The sequence below is a fragment of the Cavia porcellus genome, unplaced genomic scaffold, assembly GCF_034190915.1.
Source record: "Cavia porcellus strain 051 isolate PalLab524CR breed Dunkin Hartley unplaced genomic scaffold, mCavPor4.1 scaffold_32, whole genome shotgun sequence".
Taxonomy (NCBI): domain Eukaryota; kingdom Metazoa; phylum Chordata; class Mammalia; order Rodentia; family Caviidae; genus Cavia; species Cavia porcellus.
In genome coordinates this window covers 36,925,059-36,950,655 of record NW_026947515.1, presented here as the reverse complement: position 1 = coordinate 36,950,655, position 25,597 = coordinate 36,925,059, and the positions used below count along the sequence as shown (strand labels likewise).

Here is a 25,597-nt window from a genome sequence, read left to right as displayed (position 1 = left end):
AGGCTGGCGGGGCTGGGAGGAGCCGCCGTTTAAAAGTTGTTCCCGAGGCCGGCCGGCCGGGGTAAGTCTCCTCTCCTGGCCGGGGACGGGGACGGGGACGGAGACAGGGACGGGACGGGACGAGACGGGACGGGACGGGACGGGACGGCAGCGCGCTCCAAAGCCGGCGGGAGAGCGGGCCGGCGCGCGCCCTCTGCTCCGTGCTGAGTGCCGCGCTGGTTGCACCGCAGGCGCCACGGGCTGCGGCCTGGCAGCGGTAACAGACTGCAAAGGCGACGTCTCCCCGGGCCCGAGCCTCCCAAGCGGGGGGCAATCGGCGCAGGACCCCATGGCGCTGCCCGGCTGCTCGCAGACTCAAGCCTGGAACCTCGAGCCCCCCGCTCCTGTGGCCGAGACCCCCTTGGCCGCCGCAGCCCCAGAGCAGCAGGGGAACGGGAGCCCCGCGGCCCCCGGGGGGCTCCCCTCGGAGAAGGTGAAGCGGCCCATGAACGCGTTCATGGTGTGGAGCTCGGCCCGGCGCCGCCAGATGGCGCAGCAGAACCCCAAGATGCACAACTCGGAGATCTCCAAGCGCCTGGGCGCGCAGTGGAAGCTGCTGCCCGAGGAGGAGAAGCGGCCCTTCGTGGAGGAGGCCAAGCGGCTGCGCGCGCGACACCTCCGCGACTATCCCGACTACAAGTACCGGCCGCGGCGCAGGGCCAAGAGCGCGGGCGCCAGGCCGGCCTGCGGCGCCCCCCTCTGGGGCCCAGGATGTGCGGCGTCCCAGGGAAGCAGAGGCTTCGGGTACCAGCCTCCCAACTACCTGCCCGGCAGCTACGGGTGAGTGTCTGGGAGGCGGCGGGCGGGTCCACCTGCGCATTCGCACAGAAGCCACTTCGCACCGTCACCCATGGGGTCTTTCCATCTCCCCGGAAGGGGGCAGTCCTGCAGGGCCAAGTGACCCCTGGCTTACCTGCTCTGTTGCCCCTGCTCTGGCCTGTGTGTGACCTGGCTTCCTGTCCAAGCCTGCAGGCCAAGGAGAGGCCGAGCCCATCCTGCCCCTTCCTGGCCTGCTGCCCCAGAAGAGGAAAACAGTCGCGCAGCACGCAAGCCTGCTGCTCCCAAGCATGTCCCAACAGGGCTGTGTTCCTCTCTAAGCCATCCTAAGGTCTGGTTCCATGCCTGCTGTAGCCAGCATAGCTCTGTCTGCCCAAGACTGGTCAGACCAGTCCCCCACTTGAGGTTGGGGCCACTGCGTAGCCCCTCCAACCCAGGAAGGCAGCCTCTAACTCCCGTTTCTCTTTGCAGCTCTTCCCACTGTGCACCGGAGGCCCCCTCGGCGTGTTCCCTCCCTCAGAGTGACCCCAGGCTCGCGGGCCAGCTCCTATCCCACTACAGCCCCTACCTGCCCCCGGGGTCCCCCGCTGCCTACAGCCCTGGTGCCCCTGTGCCCCTAGCCCACCTCTAAGGACCGCATGCATCTCCCAGGAAGGGCTGCGTTCTCCTTTCTGCCACCCAGAACCACCCCAACCCAGGCTGCAGGTCCTTTTCTGTGCTGGACCACAACTCAGGCCTGCAGCCCCGCCAAGAGAGCCAAGGCCAGCAAAACCACCGTGTAACACGATTTTGTATGATGAAACCTGTTTGTCTTTATTGTGTCCCATCTCCGTTCACCTCACTGCACTGCGGCACCATCTCCACTCCCTTCCGCCTGAGCCTGCCACAGCAAGCACCTGCGCACCCCACCCCGGGGCCCTGGCTGAGTCACTCGGCCCCCTCTCCCCACCCCCAGCACTGGGGTCCAGCCCTCAGTCCTAAGTCCGGGGAGGAAGCCAGCACAAGCCCTGAATCCCTCTTGTCCCTTGTCTGGGCGCTGTTCTCGAAGGCCAGAAGAGCAGTGGAAAGATCAAAGGGAGGACACTGCCGGCAGGCACAGAAACAGCTAGAAGCTGCTGCTGCGGGAGCCAGCACTGAAGCGGGTGAACAGCACATACACAGGCCTTGGGAACTGCAGGCAGGTCGGGTTTTGTCTTTGCGTGCTGGGGTGGAACTTTAATGTCAAAGTGTTAACCCTCCCTGCACCCTAAGGACCTGGGCCCACCAACCACCCGTTCCCACTGGACACGAGCCCTGGCTCAGAATGTGCAACAGCTGAGTCTCCCAAACAGGCGGGCTCACATGCGGAGGACTCCGACGCTGGTGGCGGAATGCAAACACGTGAAGCCCCCACAGCGGCCTCCACTCTACTGCTCCTTTTTGTGCTTGTGGGGAGGCCCTGTGTTCCAGTAGAAGAGGACCTGGGCAGCGATGAGGCCATTGCAGAGGGAGGCGACCACAAAGACGCCAGCCATGAGGGGGTCTCCGGTTTCCTGGTTGTGAGAGACAGCCAGGGTCACTCTTGTTTAATGTAACACTCAGAAGGCTGCCCTACCTGCGGCAGTGACCCTGCCTGTAATCAATCCCAGCACCCCGAGGCCGAGGCCGAGGCAGGAGGATCACTGGAGTTCCAGGCCGCCTGGGCTACTGCAAACTCAACATAGGATAGCTCAGTCCTTGAGAGACTAGGTATAAGACGGGTTTTAGTGCCCTCTAGAGGGCAGAAAGCATACTCACCTGAATGGAAGTAAAGATTCTGGTCAGGGAGCCCCCAAACAGCAGAAAGACTGTGATGGCTGAGAGCTGGCCTGTGTGCCCATTGCGGTAGTTGGTGGCGGCCTGGAGTAGCTAGGGGAGGAATTGACATCTTTTTGTTTTTGGTACCAGGGATCGAACTCTCGACCTCACACTTGTCAGGCAGGCACTTATGCCACTGAGCTAAGTCCCTGGCCCTGGTTTTGTCATTTGGACTTTCCCCATGTTCCCGTCGTGAGTCCCTCATGTCCCACTGTCCTCTGTTCCCGCTGGCCTTCCCTTCTGGCCCGCCACCCTGTCCTGCCGCGGTTAAACTTCTCCCTTGCTCCTCTACCCACCTTCCCCACCACCACAGCGGGCACATTGGAGGCCTGCAGCAGGGTGACGACAGCTAGGGGTGTGAGTGGTGAAAGCAGCACCAGCAGGCTCAGCGCGTAGCAGGCCAGGAAAGCAGCTCCTGGGGGTCAGAGAGACAAGGGCGCCCCTCAACCTCCCTCCAGCCTGTTCCCAGCAGGACTCCCAGTGAGCCACAGCCTGCTCCTGGGCAAAGCCCGGTACCTTTCCCAGTCTGTCCTCTGAAATGCATGATCAGGAAGCAGATGGTAATCGTCTGAAGCATCAGGAACAGGGCTTCACCCCAAGAGCTGCAGAGTCAAGATTTGGGAGGAAGAAGGGCAGGCCTGGAAAGAGGCAGGAAAAGCCTCCAGAGCCCATCCCCCGAGAACGCAGCCCTCCAGTGACCCTGCCTCCAGGATCCACAGCCGTCCGTGCCTGCAGAGCGCTAGACTTCTGCCCCTGGGAGCACGGGGCAGGTCCTCACCTGAAGAGGAAGCTGTTGGCGACGCTGTAGACCACGGTCCCAGTCAGCGCCACCAGCTCCAGGACTGCCGACTGCAGACTCAGCCCTTCTGCACTCTTGGCCCCCAGGATTTTAAGGATTTGGGGCAGCTTTACTGGGGAGAAGACGAGAAGGGCAGAGTTCCGAGCCTGTCATCACGGGCAGGGAGGGCCCGGGAGCCACATAAAGCAAGCCATTTGCAGTTCAGGGACCCCAGCTGAGGCTCCCAGCGCCTCCACCCCGTCCTGACAGCAGAAAAGGCAAACGGACATACCAAGGAGCGAGCCGGCCACGATGGCCAGCCCCAGGCCTTTGCTGAGGAGGATCTTGAGGCAGGGAACTGCAAAGAGCAGGAGGGGGAAAGCTGATGTCACCGGCGCCGCCCGGTCTTCTCCGCACCTCGCCGTTCACACCGGGAACCGGTCCCGCGGGCAGCCCCGGAAAGGGGACCTGGTCCTCAGGGCTCCGAGCCAGCTCAGCCCAGGCGGCTTCCCGGAATGGCTGATTCTGCCCTCCCGCACAGCTCTGCGCTCCATGCCACGCCTTCCTCCTGTCTCTTTCCCGAGGGCACCGAGCCACGCGGGAGAACCCTCATCTCCCGGCAGCCCACTGCACACATTCTCCCCACGACCGGGTTCCATGCCACTCGCGCTCTGCTGCTGCTCTGAGGCAGACTTGCTATGTATGTAACTCAGGCAAACTCCTGGCCATCTTCCTGCCTCAGCCTCCCGAGTGCTGGCGTCGCAGGCGTGCGCCACCATGCCAGCTCAGTACCATTCATTCTGGAACTCTCTCCCGGACTCCTGTTCAGAGGCTCAGTCCTACCCTTCCAGGTCTTGCTTTTATCCCGTGCTTATCCACAGTCTCTTGCCTTTTCTCCTTCCCCAGTGAGAGGCAGACATTCGCGGGCTATGATCTCAGTGTCCCACGAGCGTGGGGTGGAGGAGTTACTATGAACTGTCAGGGCAAGGTGGAAAAGCTCTCTAACTCTGACGTCTGAGGCATGCCTTGCTGTAGAGCTGCCCCGCAAATGCAAGAAAAAGGCAAACTATTCCAATATTAGATCATCAGAAGCAACTGGGGTCACAGACGCCCCTGGGGTGCACATGAAGGCCTGATTCTTTTTTTTTTTTTTTTTTTTTTACCGGTACTAGGGATTGAACTCACGACTGCGCGCTTGCAAGGCAGGCGCTTATGCCGCTGAGCTAAATCCCCAGCCCGAAAGCCTGATTCCTCACAGGCTTTCAATTCAATTTAACTCTGCCAGCGATATTCCAAAGTCTGGAGTTATCTGATCATATATTTAATTTTGTTTTGTAAAAAGCGAGTCGTCTTCTTGTCTTTGTCGCTCACGCACAAACTTCCAAATGTACTTCCATCCGGGGACTGTCTCCCCTGCCCAAATATGGCGTCTTCCCGGTGCGGGATCGAGCTACTTCCGCCCCTCTAAGAAGCACCTTCCGCCCAGCTCAGAGTGACGGCTCGAGTGACGGCAGCCTCCGCCGTCACTGAACAGCCAGTCACAGCCAGGGACGCTCGAATAAGACTTTGGTTGGAGACTGAATAAAACTCACCATGAAGCAAGTCCCACTGGACGAAAAGTTGGTCGTAGCATTTCTCAGGTAAAAGAACTGGCACCAGCACCCGCCTGAGCAGCTGATCCGCCTCAGCCGCCATGTTGGAAAGCGAGCTTCCGCCAGTTCTGTAGCCCGCCATTCACTTGTGCGCATGCGCGCTCCGCGCTCCGCCCCTAGTTCCTTTCCCGCGGGGAAGCTGTGCCCCACCTGGTCCCCACCCTTTTTACCCCGCCCCATTTTATGGCAGAATTTGAGATCAGAAACCAGTTTCCGAGGCAGCCTACCGTTCGAATTTTAAAGTGTTCTCCAGCAGTGCGTCTGCGCAGATTTCCTGCCCCCTTTGTTTACTGTTGCAGTTGGGAAGTGCGAATTATCATTTGGTCTTTCTTCGCGCCTCCTGCTAGGCGCCATCTTGTCTTATCCTAACCCAACTTTGTGTTGTGCAAAATTGAGATAAAGGGAGTGTATCTCCAAGATGGTGTTGGGTGGGGGCGCCGTGGCGCTCTGTTTCCCTGTCTCTTGGCGTCTCCAGAGAGAATGGCCCTGCCATGCCTAGTACCATGCTTGCCCCTGCAGTTTCTGTGGTGCAGGGTGAGTGGGTCCACCAGCGACCGTGGTGCTAGCGGAGAGAAGGGAAGAGGTCACCTCGGGGAGGGCAGCTTGTGAGTAGTGGACCTTGGAGCCCTCCTACCCCATGGTCTGAGTGGACCCAGTGCCAGCGAAGGATGGGCAAGGCTGAGCAGGCTCAGCTGTGCGCCTGGAAGAGGGCACCTGGACTAGCTGGCACCCCGGTGCCAGATCACCAGCCTGCGGCCACGACCTGATGGCCACGCTCCTGGCCCCTCCACTGCCAAGACCCCTCTCTTGGAGTTCCTTCTTAGGATATGGGCTCTGGCTGCCCTGAGGGTGACCCTCCTGCCTCCCCTCAGGTACTGGGGGTGTCAGGGTTAGCTTGGGGTGTGGCCAGGCTGAGAGCCAGGGTGTTCCCCACTGCACAGAAATCAGCTGTGTGTGAGGTCGAACTCCACCCTCGCGTTCTCCAGGCGGCACGCTGCCACTGGTGCATTCGCAGCCCTGCCTGCTAGCTTACCTAGCACAGGACACCGTGAGCTCTTGTAATCATACTTGGCTATTTTATTTTATTTTATTTATTTTATTTTCAGGCAAGCTCTCGTTATGTAGTTCAGGCTGGCCTTGAACTCGCGTGCCCAGTCTCCCTGGAGCTCACAGCTAGCCCTCCTCAGCCTCCCGAGTGCATGCGCCCTCTGGAGCCCCTGGCTCTATCTTTGGAAATGAAGTTGCCCGTTATGCACTGCTTTGCCTGACCGCTGTGTTTTTCATGGTACAGGAGACTTGGAAAGATGGTTGCCAAGATGGGCAGCTCCACTGGGTCGAGGGAGAGGGGGCAGCCAGCGGCGCCAGAGTCACCCGGAAGGAGGAAGCCATGGTATATTCACCACCATGTGTGCCAGGTTTGGGGCAGGGAGCCCTGGAGGGCATTTGGTCAAATCCTATCTTCATCCCTCTTTCCCAGCTGTTTTTGGCCTCCTGTAATTCAGCCATGAAAAGACACAAAGGCATGTAACAAGAAACTTACGGCCTTTAATCCTGGCAAAACAAGACAAACCAAAGACAAAGATTTGAGTAAGTTTTACTACTTTTTTACCGGCCTGGGGCTCGTCTCCTTTAATAAAAACCCCTTCCCCTCTCCCAGTGGCATCAACTGTTTTGTTCTTGAAGAAAGCCAGTGAAGAATGGTAACTGTGTTTGTGGGTTGGCTGCATGGTGAGGAAAGGAGGGCGCCCCTGGTGCCCCTAGGACGGGAGCAAAGGCTTAGAGGGCCTGGTACGCGGATGGGCGTCTCTGAATGATGCAGCAGGCAGCCAGCACCAGAACCAGCAGGCCAAGCAGCGTCAGGCCGATGATGAGAGGCAGCATCATGGACTGGTCCTGGTCGCCAGGGCACGAGAAACCTGGCAGAACAGGGCAAGTAGGCTTCCATCAGCAGTGGCGGGGTGGGCGCCACGGAGGCTGCGGGAGGGGACCGGCGAGCAGCTCCCCCCAGACTCCCAGTCAGAAAAGGGAGAAAGCAGTAGATTCCAGTAAAAAAGGGGAGCACAGCTGCCCGGTCACCGTGACAAGCCTTAGAGAGGCAAGACGTGTTGGCTTTAAGCAGACAGCTCCGGCGCAGTGGAGAACGCCAGGAGGGAAGGCTAGAGCCAGGTCTTACTTGGCCCAAAGCCTCCTGTGGGAGGCAGCTGAGCAGCCTGGAGCCGCAGAGAGAGGAGGTCGAGGTGGAAGCCCCGGGAAACGAGGATGCTGGCATTTCCGCAGCTGAAGCTCTGGCCCAGCGGCGCTTGGAGATCTCGAAGGGATGAATTCTGAGCCAAGAAGGCCCACTCTGGAGGGCAGAGGGAGGGTCAGGTCCAATCAGCCTCCCCCCAGCCCAGCTTGAGCCCGTCAGGAGCCCACACTCGTTAGCAGCAAGAAAGGGGGGGTCACTCACGGGCCGCCCTGGGGAAGGACACGTTGTAGTCCACCGCCATGTAACTCAGGTAGACCACACTCTGGCTTTGCTGCACGGCCTGGAGGGGAGCGGGAGGCTCAGCGCGGCAGGAGGAAAGCCGGCCGGTCCACAGAGGCAGGAGGGAGGAAGGGGGTGGCAGGCGTGAACACCCAGAGGGGACCCTGTGGACTATACCTGCTTGAATCCAAAGCTGAGATGGCCATAAGGGAATGAGAGGCGCAGGTGGGTATGGGCATCCGCACAGCCACCCTGGACCTTGGTTTTATTGGGGTTCAGTACAGAGATGCCCCAGGCCTGTGGAAGTTAAACAGCAGAGGGTCTTTCGACTGCAATGCCAAAACAAGAAGACTACGGAGCCGTGCATCCAGGGGTCCCTGTCCCCTGTCTACTCTTTTGTTTGTTTTTGGTTTTTCATTTTTATCGGTACCGGGGATCGAACTCATGACTGCCTGCTTGCAAGGCAGGCGCTTATGCCGCTGAGCTAAATCCCCAGCCCTATTTTCTTTTTCCGAGGCTGCTGCCTTACTAAGTAGTTCAGCCTGGCCGTGAGCTGCGCGGCCCAGGCTGGCCTTGGCCTTGCAGCGGTCTGTCTCGGCCTCCGGAGGGCCGTGATTGCAGATTTAACCACCATGCCCTGTACTTCCTCTTTACTCCCTCGGAACCAGGACAGCACTTGCTTCCTGTCCCTGCATCCAGGGCTTTAGCTTTACCTCTCCTCCACCCTGGGTAGGATACAGGACTCGAATCTGGATCTGGGCTTGGAGCCGGACGCAGGGCTGGGACCCGTTCGTCCATGTGTAGTCTCCTACAGCCTCCTTGGAGCCCGGGCTAGGACTTGGCGAGGGCGGCGGCGGTCCCGGGGTAGGGGAGCTGGTGGAGAATCTGGGGCTGGTAGCGGTGCCCTTGCTTGTGGGGTGAACGGTGGTAGCATTTCCAGGCCTGGTGGTGGTGGCTGCTGGACTGTGAGTGTCCGTGGTAGGTCCAGTGGGTGCAGCAGTGCTCATGCTTGTTGGATGAACCGTAGCAGTCCCATGATTGGTGGTGGTGGGTCCATGGCTGGTTGTGGGACTTACTGTGCTTTTCGTAGCAGTAGTGGTCATCGTGAAGGAGGGCAGCAGAGTGGCCGACTTTCTGTGGGGGCAGCCAACCTCTGCTCCCTGGGCTTTCAGCCGAGAGAGGGCGGTCAGCAACCAGGGCTGGGCACCTCCGCAGGCTCCCCCGCTCCGGTCCCGCTTTCTCCTTACCTGTCAGAAGCCCCAGCGAGGCCAAGAGCAGTACAGCCAGCCTCATGATGGACGCCGTGCCGGCACGGTGAGCACTCTAGCTCCGTCTTCTCTTGGAATAGGAGGAAAGCCTCTCACTTCCTATAAAGTAACCCCACCCCCAGCCCCTGATTCAGGCACCGGGGCTCAGCCACCAGTCTTGCTCATTAGTTTTTTCGTAATCAGGAGAACCATTGGCTCTGGCTTCCCTCGTGGGAGGTTATTAGGACAAAGTCAAAGGGATCATGTGAGTAGAGGCGAGTTCTGGGGCGCTGATTCAGGGGAACCCATGCCTCCTGAGCACCACTCAGCACTCAACAAGTGGTTACAGGACCTGCACTGCCAGGGCCCTCTGCAGAGCCAGCCTACGAACCCCAAGGCTGGTTCTTGGTGCTGCTACGTAGCACAGGCTCTCGGGACAGGGACCCGCCTGCCCCAGCAGCCCCAACCGTCAACCATGGCCCTTCAGGGTCACACACGTGCTTCCTCCCAGCCTAAGCACGTGAGGTGCTTGTGACAGTGCAGCCTGAGCACTTCCTGTAGCTCTTGGGTAGTCACATCAAGGCTGGGCAAATAGGGGAGATATACCCAAGTGGCAGGTGGGAGAGGCCAAGAAAGAAGCAGCCCAAACAGGCAGTTTCCAAGTCATTTTATTCAGAATTTTGTTGTTTGTTTCCTGAATCAATAAATACTATACAAAACAATGTAAAAATGGCTACCATTTTCTCTCCCTTGCTCCCCCCACCTGGGGACATCCCCTGCGGACAACCTCACTCAGGAGATTTTGGTCCAGCAAGTGAGATCAAGTTAACTTGTTACACACTCCCCTGGACTTCCCAGGAGATTTGGTCAGGGGAGGGAGAGCCTCTGGGACCTGAGGCAACTAGGTTAAGGAAATGAATTAGTGTTTTTGGGAGGAGACGGCGCCCGGGGCAAATGTACCCCCAAAGAAAAGGGTGTCTAAAATGTTCACGGTTCCTTCTTTTGCCTCAAAAAGTGACATTTATTCAAAGGAAAAAAAAAAAAAAAAAGAAAAAAAAACTTGACAAGATGTCCATCCCTTGGCTCCCCTCCCTCCCCCCTCCAGCTGCTCCTCAGCCCCCCAAAGGCTGAACTCTGGTTGGGGCTAGAAAGCAGAACAGCCCCTCTCAGATGAGGTCGGCAACGTTGAGGGGCATCTCTTCAATGGAGGTGTTATAGAAAGTCTCGATGTCTCGCAGAGTCCTTTTGTCTTCTTCTGTCACCATGTTAATAGCCACACCCTTGCGGCCAAATCTGCCTCCACGACCGATTCTGGAAAACAGGAACAATGCAATAGGAAGAGGGAGGAGGAACAGACGCGGGCTCAGGGGTGTCAGGCAAAGGGAGGCGGGCAGGTACCCGCTGCCTACTGACCTGTGGATGTAGTTTTCCCTGTTTGTGGGAAGATCATAGTTGATGACTAAAGAAACCTGTTGCACATCAATGCCTCTGGCCTAAGTGTAAAAAAGATAAATAATGTTTGCAAATAAAGGCACAATATACCCAGAGGGCACTTCTATACCTGTAGGCAGCCAAAGGAAGGTAAAGGAAACAAGAATCCCCTGTCCCCCGACCTCAGGCATGCCAGATTTTCTTCCAAGTTGCTACTTTCCTGAAAGGGGCACTGACTGGCCTCTTGGAGAGGGAATCACCTTGGATTCTCCTTCCTTTTTCCCAATCTTCAGAATACCCTTCTACTTACCAGCAAGTCAGTGGTAATCAATACTCTGCTGGAACCAGACCGGAACTCCCTCATGATCACGTCTCGTTCCTTTTGGTCCATATCTCCATGCTGGAAGATGGAAGAGAGGATATGGGGAGCGGGTAGGCACAGGGGTTCTGGGGAGACATGGCACTGATACAGCCTTTGACAAGAGAGAAAATTCACCATGGCAGAGACAGTGAAGTCTCGGGCATGCATCTTCTCAGTGAGCCAATCGACCTTCCTTCGGGTGTTGATGAAGATGACTGCCTGTGTGATGGTCAGGGTCTCATACAAGTCACACAACGTGTCCAGCTTCCATTCCTGGATAGGAAAAAAAATGTATCAGTAAGGGCAGCATCCAGCGCCTGGTCACCAGGCCGGCCTCAGACACTGCACCCACCTCTCGCTCCACATTGATGTAGAACTGGCGGATACCCTCTAGGGTCAACTCTTCTTTCTTGACGAGAATCCGAATAGGGTCCCGCATGAACTTCTTGGTCACCTCTAGCACATCAGAAGGCATTGTAGCTGACAACAAAACTACCTATTGGAAAAAAGACAATCCATAAAATGTCCTACAATACTGCCCTACAATTTAACCTGGCTACATCTTAATCAAATTAAGGAATCACTGGCTATTACTTGTAAGATGGCACTTTTCTTTACCTGGGTGTTGCTGTTGAGCTTTTGGAATATATCATAAATCTGATCCTTGAATCCACGGCTCAGCATTTCATCAGCTTCGTCTAACACGAACATCTTGATATATTTGGGAGCTACAAGGCAGACAAAAATACCAACATAATCAGACAAACATGAAGCTTTTACCCAACTCTCTGGATTAAAAGGGGAGGGAAGGCAGTCTGCTCTCAGAATTTAAAAACTGATCCTTTGCCCATGACTTCCCCCAACATGATGGCCCTGGGAAGTAGAACACTACCTGGGCTATAAGAGGAAAGCCAGGCTCAGATGACACGCATGGGCTTCATCACAGAGCAACTATTTTAGGGAAAAGAAAACTAGCATCCTTGGAAATGAGACTTGGCTTAATTAAGCTGAACGCCTGGGAAACAAGGACTCGACAGAAACGACCCAGGGAATTATGAAGTACTCACATAGGTATCTCCGGTTAAGCATATCAAACACGCGGCCAGGGGTTCCCACAATGATATGAGGAGCTTCCATCTGCAGCTTCTGTACCTCAGCGCGCACATTGGTACCCCCAATACAGGCATGACATGAGGCACCCATGTAATCTCCTAATGCCATGACCACCTTTTGTATCTGAATCAAGAAAAAAAAGGTATTCATCTGTTAACTCTGACCACACCTAGGTTCCTGTTTTTTTAAATGTTTTTTTTTTACAGCTCAGGGTGGCCTTAAACTCCGTATGTAGCCCAGGCTAGCAAGGAATTTACTGATCCTCCTGTCTCAGCCTATCAAGTACTGGGATCCCAGATGTGCACCACCACACTCAGCTAGGACCTGGGACCTGATTCTTTATCTTAATGTCTTTTATGTATTCAACCTTCAAATGTGCATTACTACAAAACTCACTTTGGAAGAACATCAGGGGCAAAAGGCAACCAGTAGTTTTCCTTAAAAGAGGCATGGTAGGTGCTGGGGGTGGTGGCTCACACCTGTCCCAGCACTCGGGAGGCTGAGGTGGGAGGATGGTTGGGAGTCTGAGACCAGCCTGGACTACAAAGTGACCTCAAGGCCAGCCTGAACGGCTTAACAGGCATGGTGACACAAGCCTGGAATCCTAACATTCAGGAGGCGGAAGCAGGATTATCATAAGCTTGAGGTCAACTCAAAACTACATAGTAAAAAAAAAAAAAAAAGACAACAAAACCCCAAAACAAAGCAACCACCGCCTAGAGCAGTGATGGTGAACCTACCATACACAGCAGACTGAATCATTTTTTGAAAGCTCTACATAGTTTGCCAACACTGGCTAGACAATTTTGATTTGTTTCCCAAGCACATAGATTCCTAATAAACGCTTCGTACTTCTATAGGACACATACATATCCCTATGTCTACAATATTGTGGCTGAAGTTCACATCACCATAATCTGTTATCTGCTATTAATCTATTGAGTTCTAATTCATTCCCCTTCAAGACCCAATAAGAGAACAGAGACCAAGATTAGGATTTTATGTGCCCTAGGCATGAAACAGCTTTAGCTACCAACCCAGGCATGAAGCTAGGATGAACAAAGGACTGTCATCTCTTCTGCCCCTGACTGATGTAAGAACACCACCACCAGTGAGGTGTCTCTTTGCCCACTGCCAGGGGGTTCCTTCACTAAACAGCTACCAAACTGGCCCAGCCAGCCAGGCCCCACCCAGCAACCTTCCCATTTAACTCAGGAAATGGGTGGAGTAAATGGTGACTATGATGCTTAGGTCAAAAGCAGCTTATAATTAAACCCAGCAGATTCTGAGAGCTACATGCCATCAACCCACTTCTTACCCTAAGTGTGTCTTCACTTGACTGGTCAGAGAATGCACCTGACTTTTGGATTATGCCTATCATTGTTAAAGCAGCCTTCAGGAAGAAGGAAAAGAAGCCACTCTTACCTGCTGAGCCAATTCTCGAGTTGGAGCCAGAACTAAAGCCTGAGTAGCCTTTAGATCTAACTCAATCTGTTGTAGAATTGATATGGCAAATGTGGCCGTTTTCCCAGTTCCAGACTGGGCTTGAGCAATTACATCATAACCTGAACAGACAAATTTAAAGGTTAGATGTGACAGAGGATAAACACTGTGGTCTCACAGATACTCAAGGTCTAACTTCATGAGATCAATAAGCACCAACAGTTATAAACTAAGCATTAAGTGCTTTTTAAATCACTTTACAATACAGTGACACAGTAAGAACAGATCACAAGACAAGGTCAGACCACTCATTCAGTGATACCACACCAAGTTAAGCCAGAAATAACAATTCTTTTTTTTTTTTGGTCTTTTTCCTTTTTATCGGTACTGAGAATCGAACTCACGACTGCCTGCTTGCAAGGCAGGTGCTTATGTCACTGAGCTAAATCCCCAGCCCCAGAAATAACAATTCTAAAAGCTTAAAAAACAACAACAAAACCCCCCCCCAGCAACCCATGTGCCTAAGAGGAGAACCAGACACGGGCACAGATAGAGTCAAATCAAGCTGGGATGACCAAGGAATTGTTCTACCTTTTAATGAGAAGTGCCAGCTGGATGCTCTGCTATTCAGATCAGTTTCTATCTGTATTTTAAGGCTGTGAGAGCTCACCCTTGATACAAGGAAGAATGGCACGCTGCTGGATGGCAGAGGGTTTCTCAAAACCATAGGCGTAGATGCCACGAAGGAGTGACTCTGAGAGGTTCATATCATCGAAGCTGTCAACAATCTCATTCCAATTACTCTGCAAGAAGCAAAGAAATTAAAACCTAAGTAGTGGAAAAGGAGCTGGTGCAAATGAGATGTGTCTGCAACGTCCCACAGCCTCTCCTCTCCATCCTCCAGGGAAGCCAGACGGTTGTAGGCACTGGGTAAACACTTCTAAGAGGCTAGTCCACTCAACTCCACATACCTATGAAGTTGGGAATTCTAGAGATGAGAACAAGACTCAAAACCACATGTTTCACAGACATCTTCAGGAATGTAAGATGTCCCACAATAGGCCGTATTACTAATCAAGCTTCAGTTCCTTAACTAGCATTTCAGGAACAAGGAAGCACTGCTAGTGACACAGTCCTTTCTAAAGAGGTGGTGTCAGGTTCCAGTCTCACCTCAATGACGCCTTCGGGCTCCATCCCATCTGGGCCATTGTCTCTGGATCTGTTGATTTAAAGCATGAGTTTTGTCCCCCTGCCTGAATGAAGCACTTTGGCAACCAGCCATGCATAATGCCATCAGGCCTTGCCCCGCATCCAGCCCAAATTCCCACCAGTTCCCAAGACACTCACAAGTCACTTTAGGAATGAGCCAGGCCTTTGCCCCATCTCGGGAGCGGCTCAGGGTGAGTAGCCCGCCCCCGACACGAGGTAACCCTCTTTTGAGGACCCTAGGGTTGGAAGGCTTTGCTGCCACGCAGAAGTGGCCAGGATGCAGAGCTAGCTGCGAGGCCCACGTGTGCCGGCCTTGGTTGCTCAAAGCCCAAGCGCGTGCACCTCCCACCGAAGCATCAGAGCGCCGGAAGTCCCGCCCTTCATCGCCCAGATGGAGGGCAGGACATCCCCTTCCCCCACGTCATTCCGCCCGCGCCCTCCCCCACCCCATCCAGCCGAGTCCCCCCCTCGCAGTGCCCGGATGTGGGAGGCCGCGGGCGGTGGCGGCCTCGCGCACAATGAGCCCCAGCCGAGCTAGCAAAGAGGAAGATTGCACAACACTTAGCAGCGAAGCAGAATGGGGGAGGGGAACCCCTCAGGCCGCCATGTGCTCGCTCCCTCGACCACCCAGCGGCGTCTCGCCCCCCGCCCAAGGAACAATCCACATCCCGCCCGCCCCCGTCGCGAATTGGCGTCGCCCTCCCATACCTCAGGCCGCTCACCCCCGAAGGAAAGTGGACCTGCCCATCCGCAGTTTGCCAATTGCCCGGCTTGTGCGGCAAAATGGACCCGCCCGCCCGACGCCGGGTGGGCTCCTGGTGCCTCACGCGGCCGCTCCTCGGGGTTAGGCTCAGTCCTGGCCGTCAAGAAAACCAGCACACTGAACGGCCGGCTTCTTCTCCCGACCCACGTTACCACCGCGACGTGCCGAGGGCCGGGCACCCCCGCCACTCGCGAGTGGTACCGTCAGGACCCTCCGGAGCCGCGCGCGCCCCCCAACACAGCAGGCGACCGGAGCGGTCGGCCCGGGCCGCGCGGCCGCCCCCGCCTCTTTCCCACGCTAGGTCGCGACCTCGTCTCGCCAGTCAGCGCCGGGGCTTCGTGCACAGCGCCGCCCCAGGTCGAGGCCTCACGAAGACCCTCGCGCGCTCCGCCCCAGCCGGGATGTCCTTTCCTCTGGCCCGGCGGCACGGTCGGCCGTAGACTTTCCCCTCGCCCCCCGGACGGCTCCTCCCGCTGGGCCTTCCCGCACCCCCGACGGGCCTGGGGCGGGGGCACCTCCCGGCCCGCCGGAAGGGCCCTCCGAAGGGAACAGCGGGGTAAGTAGCCACCTCCTCTTACAGACGCCTTTCTTACCGGGAATCCTGACTCGCAGACATGATCCTTAGGAACTAGGGCGGAGTGCCCGCCTATCGACAACTTATAGAGCAGCCGACCCCGCCCCGGCTAGCGCATTGGCCTGGCAGCCTCGTCCCCGCCTGCCGGCGCGCTGCAAGTCGGCATGACGTCAGCCGTACGCGCTGTAATCCGCAGCCGTCATTGGGCAGCTCGAGCGCCTGTCAGGCTGCGGGCCCGCCCCTGCCCTCCATTGGCCAGGGAGCCCGTCTTTCTCGCCGGCACGGAAGTGACACACGGGTGTCAGGCCGCGAGGCCTGGCCGCCATCTTGCGGCCCTGCACCCTTACACGTGCGGAGGTGGGCTTGTCCCGCCCACGTGACTCGGCAGGCCCTATCAAGGCAGGGGGCGAAGGCCTTGGCCTCCAGGGACTTCCGGGCTGCCGCTTCCGCTTCTCTCCGCTCCCGCGTCCGCAGGACCCAAATTTCTTATCTGTTCTCCCTTGCAGGAGCGACCCGACGCCCGGGCGTGTCTTAAGTAGCAGTTATGACAAAATCAGACGCGACATCCCAGACCCTGGAGGATGCCTGGCTGGGAGGAGGCGGCAAAGGGCCTGTTTCCAGGGTAAGGGCCGGCCTATTGGATAGACCTGGCCGGCTCCGTTCAGTCCTGTCCCCAACCCTCTCTCTGAACCCCTTAGTTTTGAAGCTTACCTACGCTACCTTTTTCCTGCCCTTTGCTCCCAAAGCTGGGAATTTGTCTTGGGTTGCACAGATGGGGTACTGACATTGCCCGACTCAGGTGTGAATTAGCTAGCTTCTGTGGCCTCGGAGCACATTAGGGCCCCTTTTTGTCTTTTTTAAGACAAAGTGTCACTATATAGTTCAGGCTAGCCTTGAACTTGCTTTGATCCTCCTGCCTTAGCCTTCTGAGTGCTGGGATTACAAGGCGTGCGCCACCATGCCCAGCTAGCTTGAGGCCCTTAAGGAAGACCAACACTTACGAATCTCCAAAGGATCCTTTATTAACCAGAGCAGGACCGTGGCATTTATATATATATATAAAAAAAAGTTTGAAGATCTGGCAGGCAGTAATCCCTTTGCGCCCCCCACCCCACAAGGATTTCCTGCCCCCTGTGCATGGAAGGGGGATGACTGCTCCACCCAGGCCACAAGGCAATACTCCTCGGCAAAGAGGAAGGGAAGAGCTGTCTGTGGCCATTCCCTGCCTATCAGAAATCAAGAAGTATTCTCTCAAAGAAAAAAAATACAGAAATCAAAACATTTTAAATATGAAAAAGGATGGGTTGGGAGGCGAGAGACAAGAGGAAAGGAACTGGAGTTTCTCGGGAAGGGTATCCCACGGCCCCCTGCCCATTGATGGGCCCAGGGCCTGGGGTACGAGGCTCACACAGTGAGTTTGCAGTGACACAGCTCCTTGTAGATCTGCCGTCGAAGTTTCGGCATGTCCTGCTGGGTGAAGCTGAATGGCTGAGACAGGGCCAGGTGCTTGCAGTACTGGGTGTTAACAGAGCAGGCCATGAGAACCATCTACTGAACACCCCTCGCAAAGCAGGACCAGTGCTGCGTATTACATATGCTGATGTCCCAGTCCCCAGTTGACATAGAGAAAGCAAGGGTCTTACAGTCTCATAGTGGGGGATTCAAAAACAGCCCGACTGTAAAACAACTGTTCTTAATACACAATTCATTTATGGTGTGAGAACAAATACACTGAGTCAGGGTTTAGGAGATAGCTCAAGCCAAGAGTCACGAGACCAGCCAGTCTCACTGTGGGATGAAGAACCCAATGAAATCGGGGCTTTTGTGTTAATACATAAGGCTACTTCCTACCCCACAGCTGACTGTGAACCAGTGAGGAAAGCACCTCCCAACACTTCAACCCAACTGACTCCAGAGCTGGAGGAGAAGCAAGCCCCAGTCACCTTACCTGCAACACAAAGGCGCCACAATCACTGTCATTATTCTGCCTGGCCACATTCTACAGAACAGAAAGGAAGACCCCATTCACTTGGGGACTCCCAGGGCTCTGATTTAAATGTCCACCAACTACAACTACCCTCACAATCACCTCATTCCCCCACAGTTGGAAACTCACCATTTTGAAGTAACCTTTCCAACCCTGGTGGAAATCCAGCCGGTCTTTCTTCACTGCCTCTGCTTGTAAATACTTGGCAATATGCTAAGTGAATGAAGAAAAAGATCAAGTTATGTCCACCCCCAGAACCCACAGTATGGTGGTGGCAGGTCATGCCTCAGAGACCCCAAACCCATCCTCCTTCCTGGAATGCCTTGCCGCAGGATCCCCCTGCATTCTACCTTGTCCCTGCCTCCACCCCTCAAACCTTAGGGCAACGGCGGTTTAGGGTGCGCTGTGAGTCAAAATAGGTGATGGTACGTCGCCTCACGTCCACGGAGATGAGAGACCAATGCACCTCCAGGTGTATGGGGATCAGCAGTAGCTCCTTATTGAAGATGTCCACCTGAAGAAAGAGCCCAAAGGTTAGGCACAACACACAAGGATCCTGGTAATTGCCATGAAGTCTGAAAAAGGAAATAAGGCAAGAAAGCCAAGTGTGAGAACATATGATACAGGCCCTGAATTGTGAGGTAAGACACACCTAGACCTTTACATTCTTAAGAGAGTAAGGGAAGGTGCTGGGGATTTAGCTCAGTGGCGTAAGCACCTGCCTTACAGGCAGGGGGTCGTTAGTTTGATCCCTGGTACTGATAAATAAGAAAAAGATTTAAAAAAAAGAGTAAGGGAAGTACAAACAGGCAGTATCACACAGAACACACAATTGCCAGACAGCTGTCACCTGTCAAAGGAAGTACTTAACAGGCTCAGGATTCTCTTTTTCTTTTGAGACAGGGCCTTGCTATGTGAGCCAGGCTAACCTTGAACTCCTGGAGATACTCCAGTCTCAGTCCCTTTTGAATCCCGGGAGTACAGGCTGGCACCACCACACTCGACATCCAGACTCAGGACTCTGCAGCTAGACTGCCAGAGTGCTAATCTCCACTTCCTGCCCATGGCCATGGACAATGCACTTAAAACTTTTCTATACCTCAGTGGCCTTACTGTTAAGAGGATCAAAATAGTGGTACCCACCTTCTTCCATTTATTGTGAAGAATCAACTCATTAAACATACATACTGAGAACAATACATACAGCCCAAAGTAAATGCTTAATCAGTTAATGCTCACAATAATCATAGCACACATTCTCAAGTTTAATATCAGATAAGGAAACAAGTGACTTTCCTGGGGGGGACAGGGTCTCACTATGCCATTCAGGCTGGCCTTGAACTCACTTTGTAGCCTAGCCTAGCCTCAAACACAGAGATCCTCCTGTTACAGCCTCCCAAGCACTGGAATTACAGGCATGCGTCACCATACCCTGCAGCAGGAACTTTTTGTTGCTGTCTTCCTTTTTTTTTTTTTTCTTTTTTGGTTTTTTTGAGACAGGTCTCACTGTGTAGTTCAGGCTAGTTTTGAACTATTAGCCCATAGGCTGACCTTGAACTAGCAGTGATACTCTTGTCTTGGCCTGCCAAGTGCTAGCATTATAGGTATGCACCACCACACCTGGCAAGAGCAGTTAACTTCTTGCTCAAAGTCCCAGAAAAAAATGGCAAAACTTTTTTTTTTTGGTCTTTTTTTATCGGTACCAGGGATGAAACTCAGGACCACCCACTTGCAAGGCAGGCGCTTATGCAGCTGAGCTAAATCCCCAGCCCCAACTCTTTTGTTTTTGAAAGAGGGTCTCATTATGTAGCTCCTCCTGCCTCATCCTTAATAGACTAAGATTAGAGGCATATGCCACCCACACTAGGTTACAAGGAGTGATTTTTTGTTTGGGTTTTTGTTTCTCAGGGTTTTACTATGTAGTTCAAACTGGCCTTGAACTCACTATGTAGTCTAGGCTGACCTCAAACTTGCAGCAATCCTCCTGCTTCAACCTCTAGAGTGCTGGAATTATGGGCATATGCCACTATACCTGTAAGAGGCAAGATTTTTAACTTGGTATATATAAAAAGCTAATTTCTTTTCATAGTATGCCCTCCCTGCCTTTACTGGAAGAAAGAGACCCACCAGGTCCCTGAGCATATAAACTTTTATAACCTGAGCACAGAAATTTCAAAATGGGCTATATAGCTGAACATGGTTACCTCCTGTAATCATAGCTGAGGCGGGAAGACCCACACACAAGTTCAAGGCTAACCTGAACTACATAAGCAAGACTCTGTTTCAAAAAACCAAAGAGGCTAGAGATTTAGCTCAGTGGCATAAGCGCCTGCCTGGCAAGCATGAAGTTGTGAGTTCGATCCCCAGTATGGAAAAAAAAAAAAACCCACAATGAGATGGGCGTGTTTCCACATGCCTGTTATCACAGTATTTAGGAGGGTGAGGTAGGAGGATCACTGTGAGTTCCAAACCAGCCTGGTAAACAGTGAGTTCAAGGCCAGTCTGAACTGCATAGTGAATCTGTCTCAAAAAAGACAAATTCAAGGAATCCTCAAGCCACTTAAAACTTCAATGGCAGGGCTGGGGGTTTAGCTCAGTGGGGTGCCTGTTTGGCAAACTCAAGGTCCTGAGTTCAATCCCCTAGTCCCACCCCTAAAAAAAAAAAACCCAACAACTTGAATGGCTTCTCAGGACACACAGAATACATTCTACCTTCCTTTCCCCGGCCCAATCTTCTATCATTCTTCCTTTGCTCACTCTGCTAGGAGCACACAGGCCACACATACAAGCCCTGTGTTCCTCAATCAAGTTTTTTCACTGGGTTTCCTGTACTTGCCTAGAACACTGTTCCCCCAGATCTGCATATGGCTAGCTTCCCGTCATTCAAGCCTCAGCTACAGGAGACCTTCTTAGACATCCAAAAGAAAGTAGTACTTTTATGCTACCACATTACTGCCTGGAGGATAGTTCAGTAATATAGCACGTGCCTGACGTATGAGGTTCTAGGTTTGACCCCAAGCACCACCAAAAAAAGCTATTACATTATTGTTTTAACCTGTTCACAGCACGTATCACTAAGTGAAATATAACTTGCTTATTCTCACTCTATTAAGGCAAGAAATTTAATACTGTATCCTTAGTAACACAATGCCTAGCACACATAAGATGTTTAATATTTGGAAGACTGGACAGGGTTCATAGAAACCAAAAGGCTAATTCTTTAGATCCAAGATGCTACACAGTAGATATGAATTCATAACTCACATTTTTGGTCCACCTTTTCACCCCATCATAACCCTTGGTACGGAGTTTATCGTAGAAGAAACTGTTGAAGAAATGCACCTGTGCCATGACACAAAAACAGCTGGATGGAATTTAAAGACCTCAGAGCTTCCCATCAAGTTTCCCCTCCCTCCTCCCAGTCCATTCCATTTCATGTGGCTCAAATGATTGGTTCCACCAACCCGCACTGCAGTTCACTAACCAAAAAAGTACTGTTTACGAGGGTTAGGGATTTAGCTCAGCGGCATAAGTGCCTGCCTTGTAAGTGCATAGTCATGAGTTCGATCCCCGGTACCAAAAAAATTTTTTTTGAATATTAACATATACTACCCCTTCCCTAAAAAAAGAGACCTTCTTTAAAACCTGCTTAGAATTACAGAAGTTCATTAAGGGAGTTAATTATCTGGCCTACCTTTTCAGGGACTGTGTCCATGACCAGGTCTCCATACATGTTCATCACCTGGGAAGAAGATGGGAGGCAACTTGCCATAGAGGGTGTGGCGTGGGTACAGGGCTCTCCACAGAGAAGTCCCAGACACCCTGCTCCCTGAACCTCCTCTCAGGCCTGTCTCTCTCCCTCTTCTCACCTGGTCATTGAGCCAGTTCTGTCCATACAAGGTCCCCAAGTCATCCATAGTCAGCACGTGCCGCTTGTAGGACACCCGGAAGCCTCTCACCATAGCATTGCCTGGCATCCGCTGATATGACTGGATCAGCTGTAGAACCAAGCCCTTCCTGAGTAGACAAAGGGGGAGCCACATAAGAGATGATGGGAGGCCATGGAGCGTACAGACATGCCTTTTAGAAACACCTATTACTGCCTTGAGTAAAAAATCTAAAATGATTTTTTTGGGAGGGTCATTTTTTATTTATTTATTTATTTATTTATTTTAATCGGTACCTGGGATCAAACTCACGACCACTCAGGACCACACACTTCCAAGGCAGGCGCTTAGGCCCCTGAGCTAAATCCCCAGCCCCAGGGGAGGGTCTTTTTGACACAGGGTCTCACTATGCAGTTATACAGTTCAGGACAGCCTTGCCTTTGTTTACTTTGTAATCCAGGCTGGTCTCAAACTCTCACAAAGACCCTCCTGCCTTAGCCTCCCGAGTGCTTGGATTACAGGCATGTGTCACCATGGCAGACTTTAAAATGATTTTTCCCCACCTTGTCACTGGTTCTTTTGAGGACGTCCTAAAGGGCCACACCCCAGAAAGAGGCAAATGAATACGTATTTCAAGGTCCTTGATAGAGGCCCTCCCAGGTGATAAGGCTGCCCCTTGCTTCCAGATCTCTCCCCTTAAGTTCTAGCTTTCTCCTCTCCAGTACATCCCTGTGAGAGAAGCAACAGTACTCTCTCTCCATACCTTAGGGCCCTGCCCTCCTTTGAGGAATATCTGTCCTTCCAACCTCACCTTGATGGTGTAGAGAACTCCTGCTGGAAAATGTCCTCCAACTTCTCTACCACCTCATCAGTGCTGAGGGGGATGAGGCTGCCATAAGTCTGCAGGAATTCATCCAAGATGCCTGAGTGGAGGAAGGAGAGAGGAAAGTGTCACTGTCACCTAGGAATTGGCCAAGGAAAGGAAACTAGGTCCTCTAAGGCTTACTCTGCACACAGGTCACATGTTCTTCCCGCAGGGGGCTGTGCTGGCCAGCTTTCTCCCCAGGCCGCTCTGCTTCTTCTGCAGTGCTCAAATCAGAGCCCTGAAAAAGTTCCTGAGCCACATGGTCCCCAATGCTGCACACATTGCTGATGAGGATGCTGGCATCAGGGGGTACTAGGCCACGCTCCCCTTCTGGCCCAGGTGGTCCCCCAAAGCCATTGGGTAGAGTACATGAGAGGAGACCTATAAGGAAACGGAATTAGGATCGAAATGAGAAATTGACCCAGTTAAAAAAAGGAAAGGATTAACTGATGCATATAAATGATAAAATCACAAGGATGGACTAAAGCACAATCTACCAATTTAAACTTTAAGGAAGAGACCCCAAAACATTAGATAAAGATGTCTCGGTTTCTAAAGAGAAAGTGACAATTCCTATAGAAGAAAAAGAAAGCACAAACCATAAATTTTAGCGGTATCCCTACTGTACACTTAACACCTAGGTTAGTAACCAGGATATAATAAAACCTCAGTAAGTACTTGACTAGTAATATTTTTTGGCTAAGGTTTTCTAAAGGCAAAATATTCTGAGTAATAATGTCACAGACAAACGTATGGATGATACAATCCCTCTAAAGAGATATCCCAGTTCAGCACCATAAAAAGGCATCCTCTGGAGATGAACACAGAGGATCTTGAGGGGAGCAAAAAGAATTTGAAGTGGGCAAGATTGATTTTCCTACACCACAGCACCCTTTATTCAGGGATTGTTTTCAGCTATGTCTCCTTGATTTATTTCCTACTCAAAGTAAGTAGGGAACAAGCAGACATCTCTGAGTTATTCTGGACCTTTTAGCTTGTTTTCCTTAGGCTTAGCTCTCACCACAGCAAGAGGTTCCTGGTGCTCCAGGCTCTTAGCCCTCCCCACTCCACCCTGGCCCCTTTCCCACCTTACCCGAGTCAGGGTCCAGAGGAGACTTTGGAGTCCACCTCAGTCCATCTTCCTCCATGGGGGGCCCAGAGGGCACTGGTGGAGACCCTCTCACCCCATCCTCAGCCATGAGAGCACCTAGCAGACCCAGTCGGGGCGGGGGTGGCCCCCTGGGGGAGTCAAAGCGACAGCAGGGGGATGGCACCTGTGGCGTTGCACCCCCTTCCTGGGGTGAGAGATGGTTCTTAGGGTGTGCGAGGCTCCTCCGTCGGCCCCGATGGCGCCCCCAAAGCTTCCAGTGGAATGTCAGCGAGGTGCTTTTGGAGTAGAGCAGCATCTGGAAGGCTCTCATGGCTCTGCGGCGGCGCTGTGAACAGGTTTTTCGATGAGTGGGGCGGGGAGGGCGAGACCGCTGGGAGGCTCCCAGTTGACTCCATCTGGGGTGCAGCCTCCAAGCTGCCACTTCCTCTTCCTCATCTTCATCTTCTTCCTCCTCCTCCTCTTCCTCCTCTTCACTAGCCGAGGCATCAAAAGAGGGCCGAGGAACAGGGAGACGTCTGGCTGGCACTGTGGTCCCTGATCCAGGATCTGGCCCAAATCCTCCACCTGACTTGAGCCTTGGTTTAGGGGGTGGGGGCCAACGAAGCCGCTCCCGCCTGGGGCTTGAGTAAGCTGTACCGGGTCTAGGAGGCTCAGGCCCCCAAGACCCAGTCCCTTGTATAGTCTCTTTCATCTTCCAGTACCCTGTAAAACATATCAGAATCTAAGTATGCTCTCCATCCAGATTCTGCTTCATCCACCATATGCCCCCTCTGAAGTCAAAGCAAATAAACTAAAGAAAGAAGAAAACCCGCCACAAAACTCATAGTTTTAATTCTTCCCGGCTTCAGAAGGGGCTCTTTAGAGTCTGTGTCATTGCCTCTTCTTTGCCTAGGTACAAACAAGGGAAAATGGCTAAGCAGCAGGCCTCAGAGGGCTTATTTCTCAGAAGCCTGGGTAATGCCCAGCATCTTTAGGTCCTACTTCTCCTTTTAATTCCACCAATACTGTCCTATGAAAGCTTAGTACCCATAAGAGTGATTTAGCGCTGGAAAATGGCTCAGCACAGGAATCTTAAGCAGTATAGAGGTATCTGCGGATAACAACTTTCATAACAAAACTATGCTCTCCATTATGGGAAGACAGTTCCTTTCTCCCCTGGAATGAATGAGGTGGCGAAGGTGTATGGGCCACCTGAGGTCATCTCAGGTGCAAATGGGAGTACCAGGCTTATGGCTCGGGGGTGAGTCTGGTGTAGGGGTAAAGAGTTTGAAGCAAACTGAAAGGGAATCAACTTAGTGCTTAGGTGACCAAATCACGGCGCTAGGACAGCTGAGCCGCAAGACCCTGGTCGGACCGCTCCCACGCCCGCCCCAACTCCAGGGACAAGAATGCGTCCCAGCACGTGTATGGTCCTATAAGCTCGGAAGGTTGGGGTACGAGGGCCTTAAAAAACCTCACCAAAGGCCTCTTGGGCCGGGTTAGGTGGCAGCGAAGACTAGGAATGGAAGAGACCACTACAGGGCGGGGGGAGGGCAAGGGGCGTCCTCACCGGGAACAGGGAAGCCGGGCGGACAGGCCCGAGGGCGGGCGTCTCTGCCTCAGGCTTCCCGGCTCATCTCTTAAGCGCCGGCGGCAGCCCCGCCACTCCTGCTGTCTTCAGGCGCCGCCGTCTCAATTCAGGCTTCCAACGCTTCTAGGCCGCGCGCCCCGCCGAGTCGCTCCACCTCGGCCACCTCTTGCTCGGCTTCAGCTTCAGCCTCCACCTCCACCACTATCACCTCCCCCACCTCCTCCCCCTCCCGCGATCCCCAGGCCCACCGGCGGTGGCGGCGCACGATTAATACGTCACACCTGGCGAAAGGCGCCGGCGCGGCCAAAACGTCCCCAGTCCCCGCCCACCCGATAAAGTAGATGCCACGGGATCAGCTGGCCTCGGAGCGCCACGCCAGGCTGCGCATGCGCACCCCACCAACCTGGCGGCGTGTGACGGCCGGTAGCTCCTACGCGCCTGCGTGTCGCGGCCCGCCTGTCGCCCTGCGGCTTGGCCCCGAGGCGTT

The 25,597-nt window shown here is 53.7% G+C and overlaps 5 protein-coding genes and 3 non-coding genes across 16 annotated transcripts; 1 reads left to right on the top strand and 7 right to left on the bottom strand.

Moving 5' to 3' along the window:
* Positions 1–67: 67 nt before the first annotated feature.
* On the top strand, positions 68–1,618 carry Sox15 (SRY-box transcription factor 15). Of its 4 annotated transcripts, none has more exons than XM_063241710.1 (3): positions 68–819; positions 1,012–1,147; positions 1,288–1,618. In XM_063241710.1, the coding sequence occupies exons 1-3, from the start codon at positions 329–331 to the stop codon at positions 1,339–1,341; spliced, it is 681 nt and encodes a 226-aa protein (XP_063097780.1). In that variant the 5' UTR covers positions 68–328; the 3' UTR covers positions 1,342–1,618. The 4 variants fall into 4 exon arrangements, with proteins under 4 accessions (XP_063097780.1, XP_063097781.1, XP_063097779.1 ...); XM_063241711.1 differs by having other exon boundaries at positions 1,005–1,147; positions 1,288–1,425; XM_063241709.1 differs by having other exon boundaries at positions 1,012–1,618.
* Positions 1,604–5,180, bottom strand: Mpdu1 (mannose-P-dolichol utilization defect 1). 3 transcript variants are annotated; one of them, XM_013148739.3, is made up of 7 exons: positions 5,023–5,180; positions 3,723–3,788; positions 3,431–3,558; positions 3,169–3,254; positions 2,949–3,067; positions 2,593–2,703; positions 1,604–2,348 (listed from the first exon to the last, which is right to left on the bottom strand). In XM_013148739.3, exons 1-7 carry the CDS (start codon positions 5,176–5,178, stop codon positions 2,223–2,225), a joined length of 792 nt encoding a protein of 263 aa, XP_013004193.2. In that variant the 5' UTR covers positions 5,179–5,180; the 3' UTR covers positions 1,604–2,222. The 3 variants fall into 3 exon arrangements, with proteins under 3 accessions (XP_013004193.2, XP_003466300.1, XP_013004194.1); XM_003466252.5 differs by having other exon boundaries at positions 3,431–3,563; positions 5,023–5,141; XM_013148740.3 differs by lacking the exons at positions 3,723–3,788; positions 5,023–5,180 and having other exon boundaries at positions 3,169–3,290; positions 3,431–3,563.
* Positions 5,181–6,607: 1,427 nt separating this feature from the next.
* Positions 6,608–8,996, bottom strand: Cd68 (CD68 molecule). The gene is made up of 6 exons (XM_003466253.5): positions 8,797–8,996; positions 8,263–8,714; positions 7,727–7,846; positions 7,532–7,610; positions 7,256–7,426; positions 6,608–6,998 (listed from the first exon to the last, which is right to left on the bottom strand). The coding sequence occupies exons 1-6, from the start codon at positions 8,840–8,842 to the stop codon at positions 6,859–6,861; spliced, it is 1,008 nt and encodes a 335-aa protein (XP_003466301.1). The 5' UTR covers positions 8,843–8,996; the 3' UTR covers positions 6,608–6,858.
* Positions 8,997–9,446: 450 nt separating this feature from the next.
* Eif4a1 (eukaryotic translation initiation factor 4A1) lies at positions 9,447–15,829 on the bottom strand. 3 transcript variants are annotated; one of them, XM_003466255.5, is made up of 11 exons: positions 15,710–15,829; positions 14,315–14,363; positions 13,815–13,947; positions 13,127–13,266; positions 11,656–11,824; positions 11,207–11,316; positions 10,941–11,084; positions 10,724–10,861; positions 10,538–10,627; positions 10,210–10,289; positions 9,447–10,107 (listed from the first exon to the last, which is right to left on the bottom strand). In XM_003466255.5, the coding sequence occupies exons 1-11, from the start codon at positions 15,730–15,732 to the stop codon at positions 9,963–9,965; spliced, it is 1,221 nt and encodes a 406-aa protein (XP_003466303.1). In that variant the 5' UTR covers positions 15,733–15,829; the 3' UTR covers positions 9,447–9,962. The 3 variants fall into 3 exon arrangements, with proteins under 3 accessions (XP_003466303.1, XP_063097778.1, XP_063097777.1); XM_063241708.1 differs by lacking the exon at positions 15,710–15,829 and adding an exon at positions 15,062–15,203; XM_063241707.1 differs by lacking the exon at positions 15,710–15,829 and adding an exon at positions 15,076–15,193.
* Positions 10,356–10,494, bottom strand: LOC111755741 (small nucleolar RNA SNORA67). Its single transcript, XR_002790305.1, has one exon. It is a non-coding gene; the product is annotated as a small nucleolar RNA SNORA67 (small nucleolar RNA).
* Positions 11,406–11,537, bottom strand: LOC111755761 (small nucleolar RNA SNORD10). Its single transcript, XR_002790323.1, has one exon. It is a non-coding gene; the product is annotated as a small nucleolar RNA SNORD10 (small nucleolar RNA).
* LOC111755753 (small nucleolar RNA SNORA48) lies at positions 12,701–12,844 on the bottom strand. The gene has a single exon (XR_002790315.1). It is a non-coding gene; the product is annotated as a small nucleolar RNA SNORA48 (small nucleolar RNA).
* An 858-nt stretch (positions 15,830–16,687) lies between the features above and the next one.
* Positions 16,688–25,346, bottom strand: Senp3 (SUMO specific peptidase 3). Of its 2 annotated transcripts, none has more exons than XM_003466254.5 (11): positions 25,090–25,346; positions 23,523–24,242; positions 22,571–22,810; positions 22,376–22,487; positions 21,547–21,694; positions 21,372–21,419; positions 20,942–21,019; positions 18,054–18,191; positions 17,807–17,890; positions 17,639–17,689; positions 16,688–17,205 (listed from the first exon to the last, which is right to left on the bottom strand). In XM_003466254.5, the coding sequence occupies exons 2-11, from the start codon at positions 24,229–24,231 to the stop codon at positions 17,095–17,097; spliced, it is 1,719 nt and encodes a 572-aa protein (XP_003466302.1). In that variant the 5' UTR covers positions 24,232–24,242; positions 25,090–25,346; the 3' UTR covers positions 16,688–17,094. The 2 variants fall into 2 exon arrangements, with proteins under 2 accessions (XP_003466302.1, XP_063097775.1); XM_063241705.1 differs by lacking the exon at positions 25,090–25,346 and adding an exon at positions 24,999–25,022.
* Positions 25,347–25,597: the final 251 nt, after the last annotated feature.

Bases quoted from the DNA above. Each gene is read 5' to 3' on its own strand.
- Mpdu1 (XM_013148739.3), bottom strand. From the start codon at position 5,178: ATGCGCACAAGTGAATGGCGGGCTACAGAACTGGCGGAAGCTCGCTTT. The intron at 3,255-3,430 runs GTGAGGACCTGC...TTGACTCTGCAG, and splicing joins GCCAACAGCTTCCTCTTCAG to CTCTTGGGGTGAAGCCCTGT. The intron at 2,704-2,948 runs GTGGGTAGAGGA...TTCCTCCCCTAG, and splicing joins CCGCTGTGGTGGTGGGGAAG to CTACTCCAGGCCGCCACCAA.
- Cd68 (XM_003466253.5), bottom strand. From the start codon at position 8,842: ATGAGGCTGGCTGTACTGCTCTTGGCCTCGCTGGGGCTTCTGACAG. The intron at 7,847-8,262 runs GTAAAGCTAAAG...TAACTTCCACAG, and splicing joins CTACCCAGGGTGGAGGAGAG to GCCTGGGGCATCTCTGTACT. The intron at 7,611-7,726 runs GTATAGTCCACA...GCTCCCCTCCAG, and splicing joins TCAGCTTTGGATTCAAGCAG to GCCGTGCAGCAAAGCCAGAG.
- Senp3 (XM_003466254.5), bottom strand. From the start codon at position 24,231: ATGAAAGAGACTATACAAGGGACTGGGTCTTGGGGGCCTGAGCCTCCT. The intron at 22,811-23,522 runs GTAAGGTGGGAA...GTTTCCTTATAG, and splicing joins TCCTCTGGACCCTGACTCGG to GTCTCCTCTCATGTACTCTA. The intron at 21,420-21,546 runs GTGAGAAGAGGG...TCTTCTTCCCAG, and splicing joins AGAACTGGCTCAATGACCAG to GTGATGAACATGTATGGAGA.
- Sox15 (XM_063241709.1), top strand. From the start codon at position 329: ATGGCGCTGCCCGGCTGCTCGCAGACTCAAGCCTGGAACCTCGAGCCC. The intron at 820-1,011 runs GTGAGTGTCTGG...CCAAGCCTGCAG, and splicing joins TACCTGCCCGGCAGCTACGG to GCCAAGGAGAGGCCGAGCCC.
- Eif4a1 (XM_063241707.1), bottom strand. From the start codon at position 15,101: ATGGGCAGGTCCACTTTCCTTCGGGG. The intron at 13,267-13,814 runs GTGAGCTCTCAC...TTGTCTGTTCAG, and splicing joins CATTCTTCCTTGTATCAAGG to GTTATGATGTAATTGCTCAA. The intron at 10,108-10,209 runs GTCAGTAGGCAG...CCTGTTTTCCAG, and splicing joins AGGGAAAACTACATCCACAG to AATCGGTCGTGGAGGCAGAT.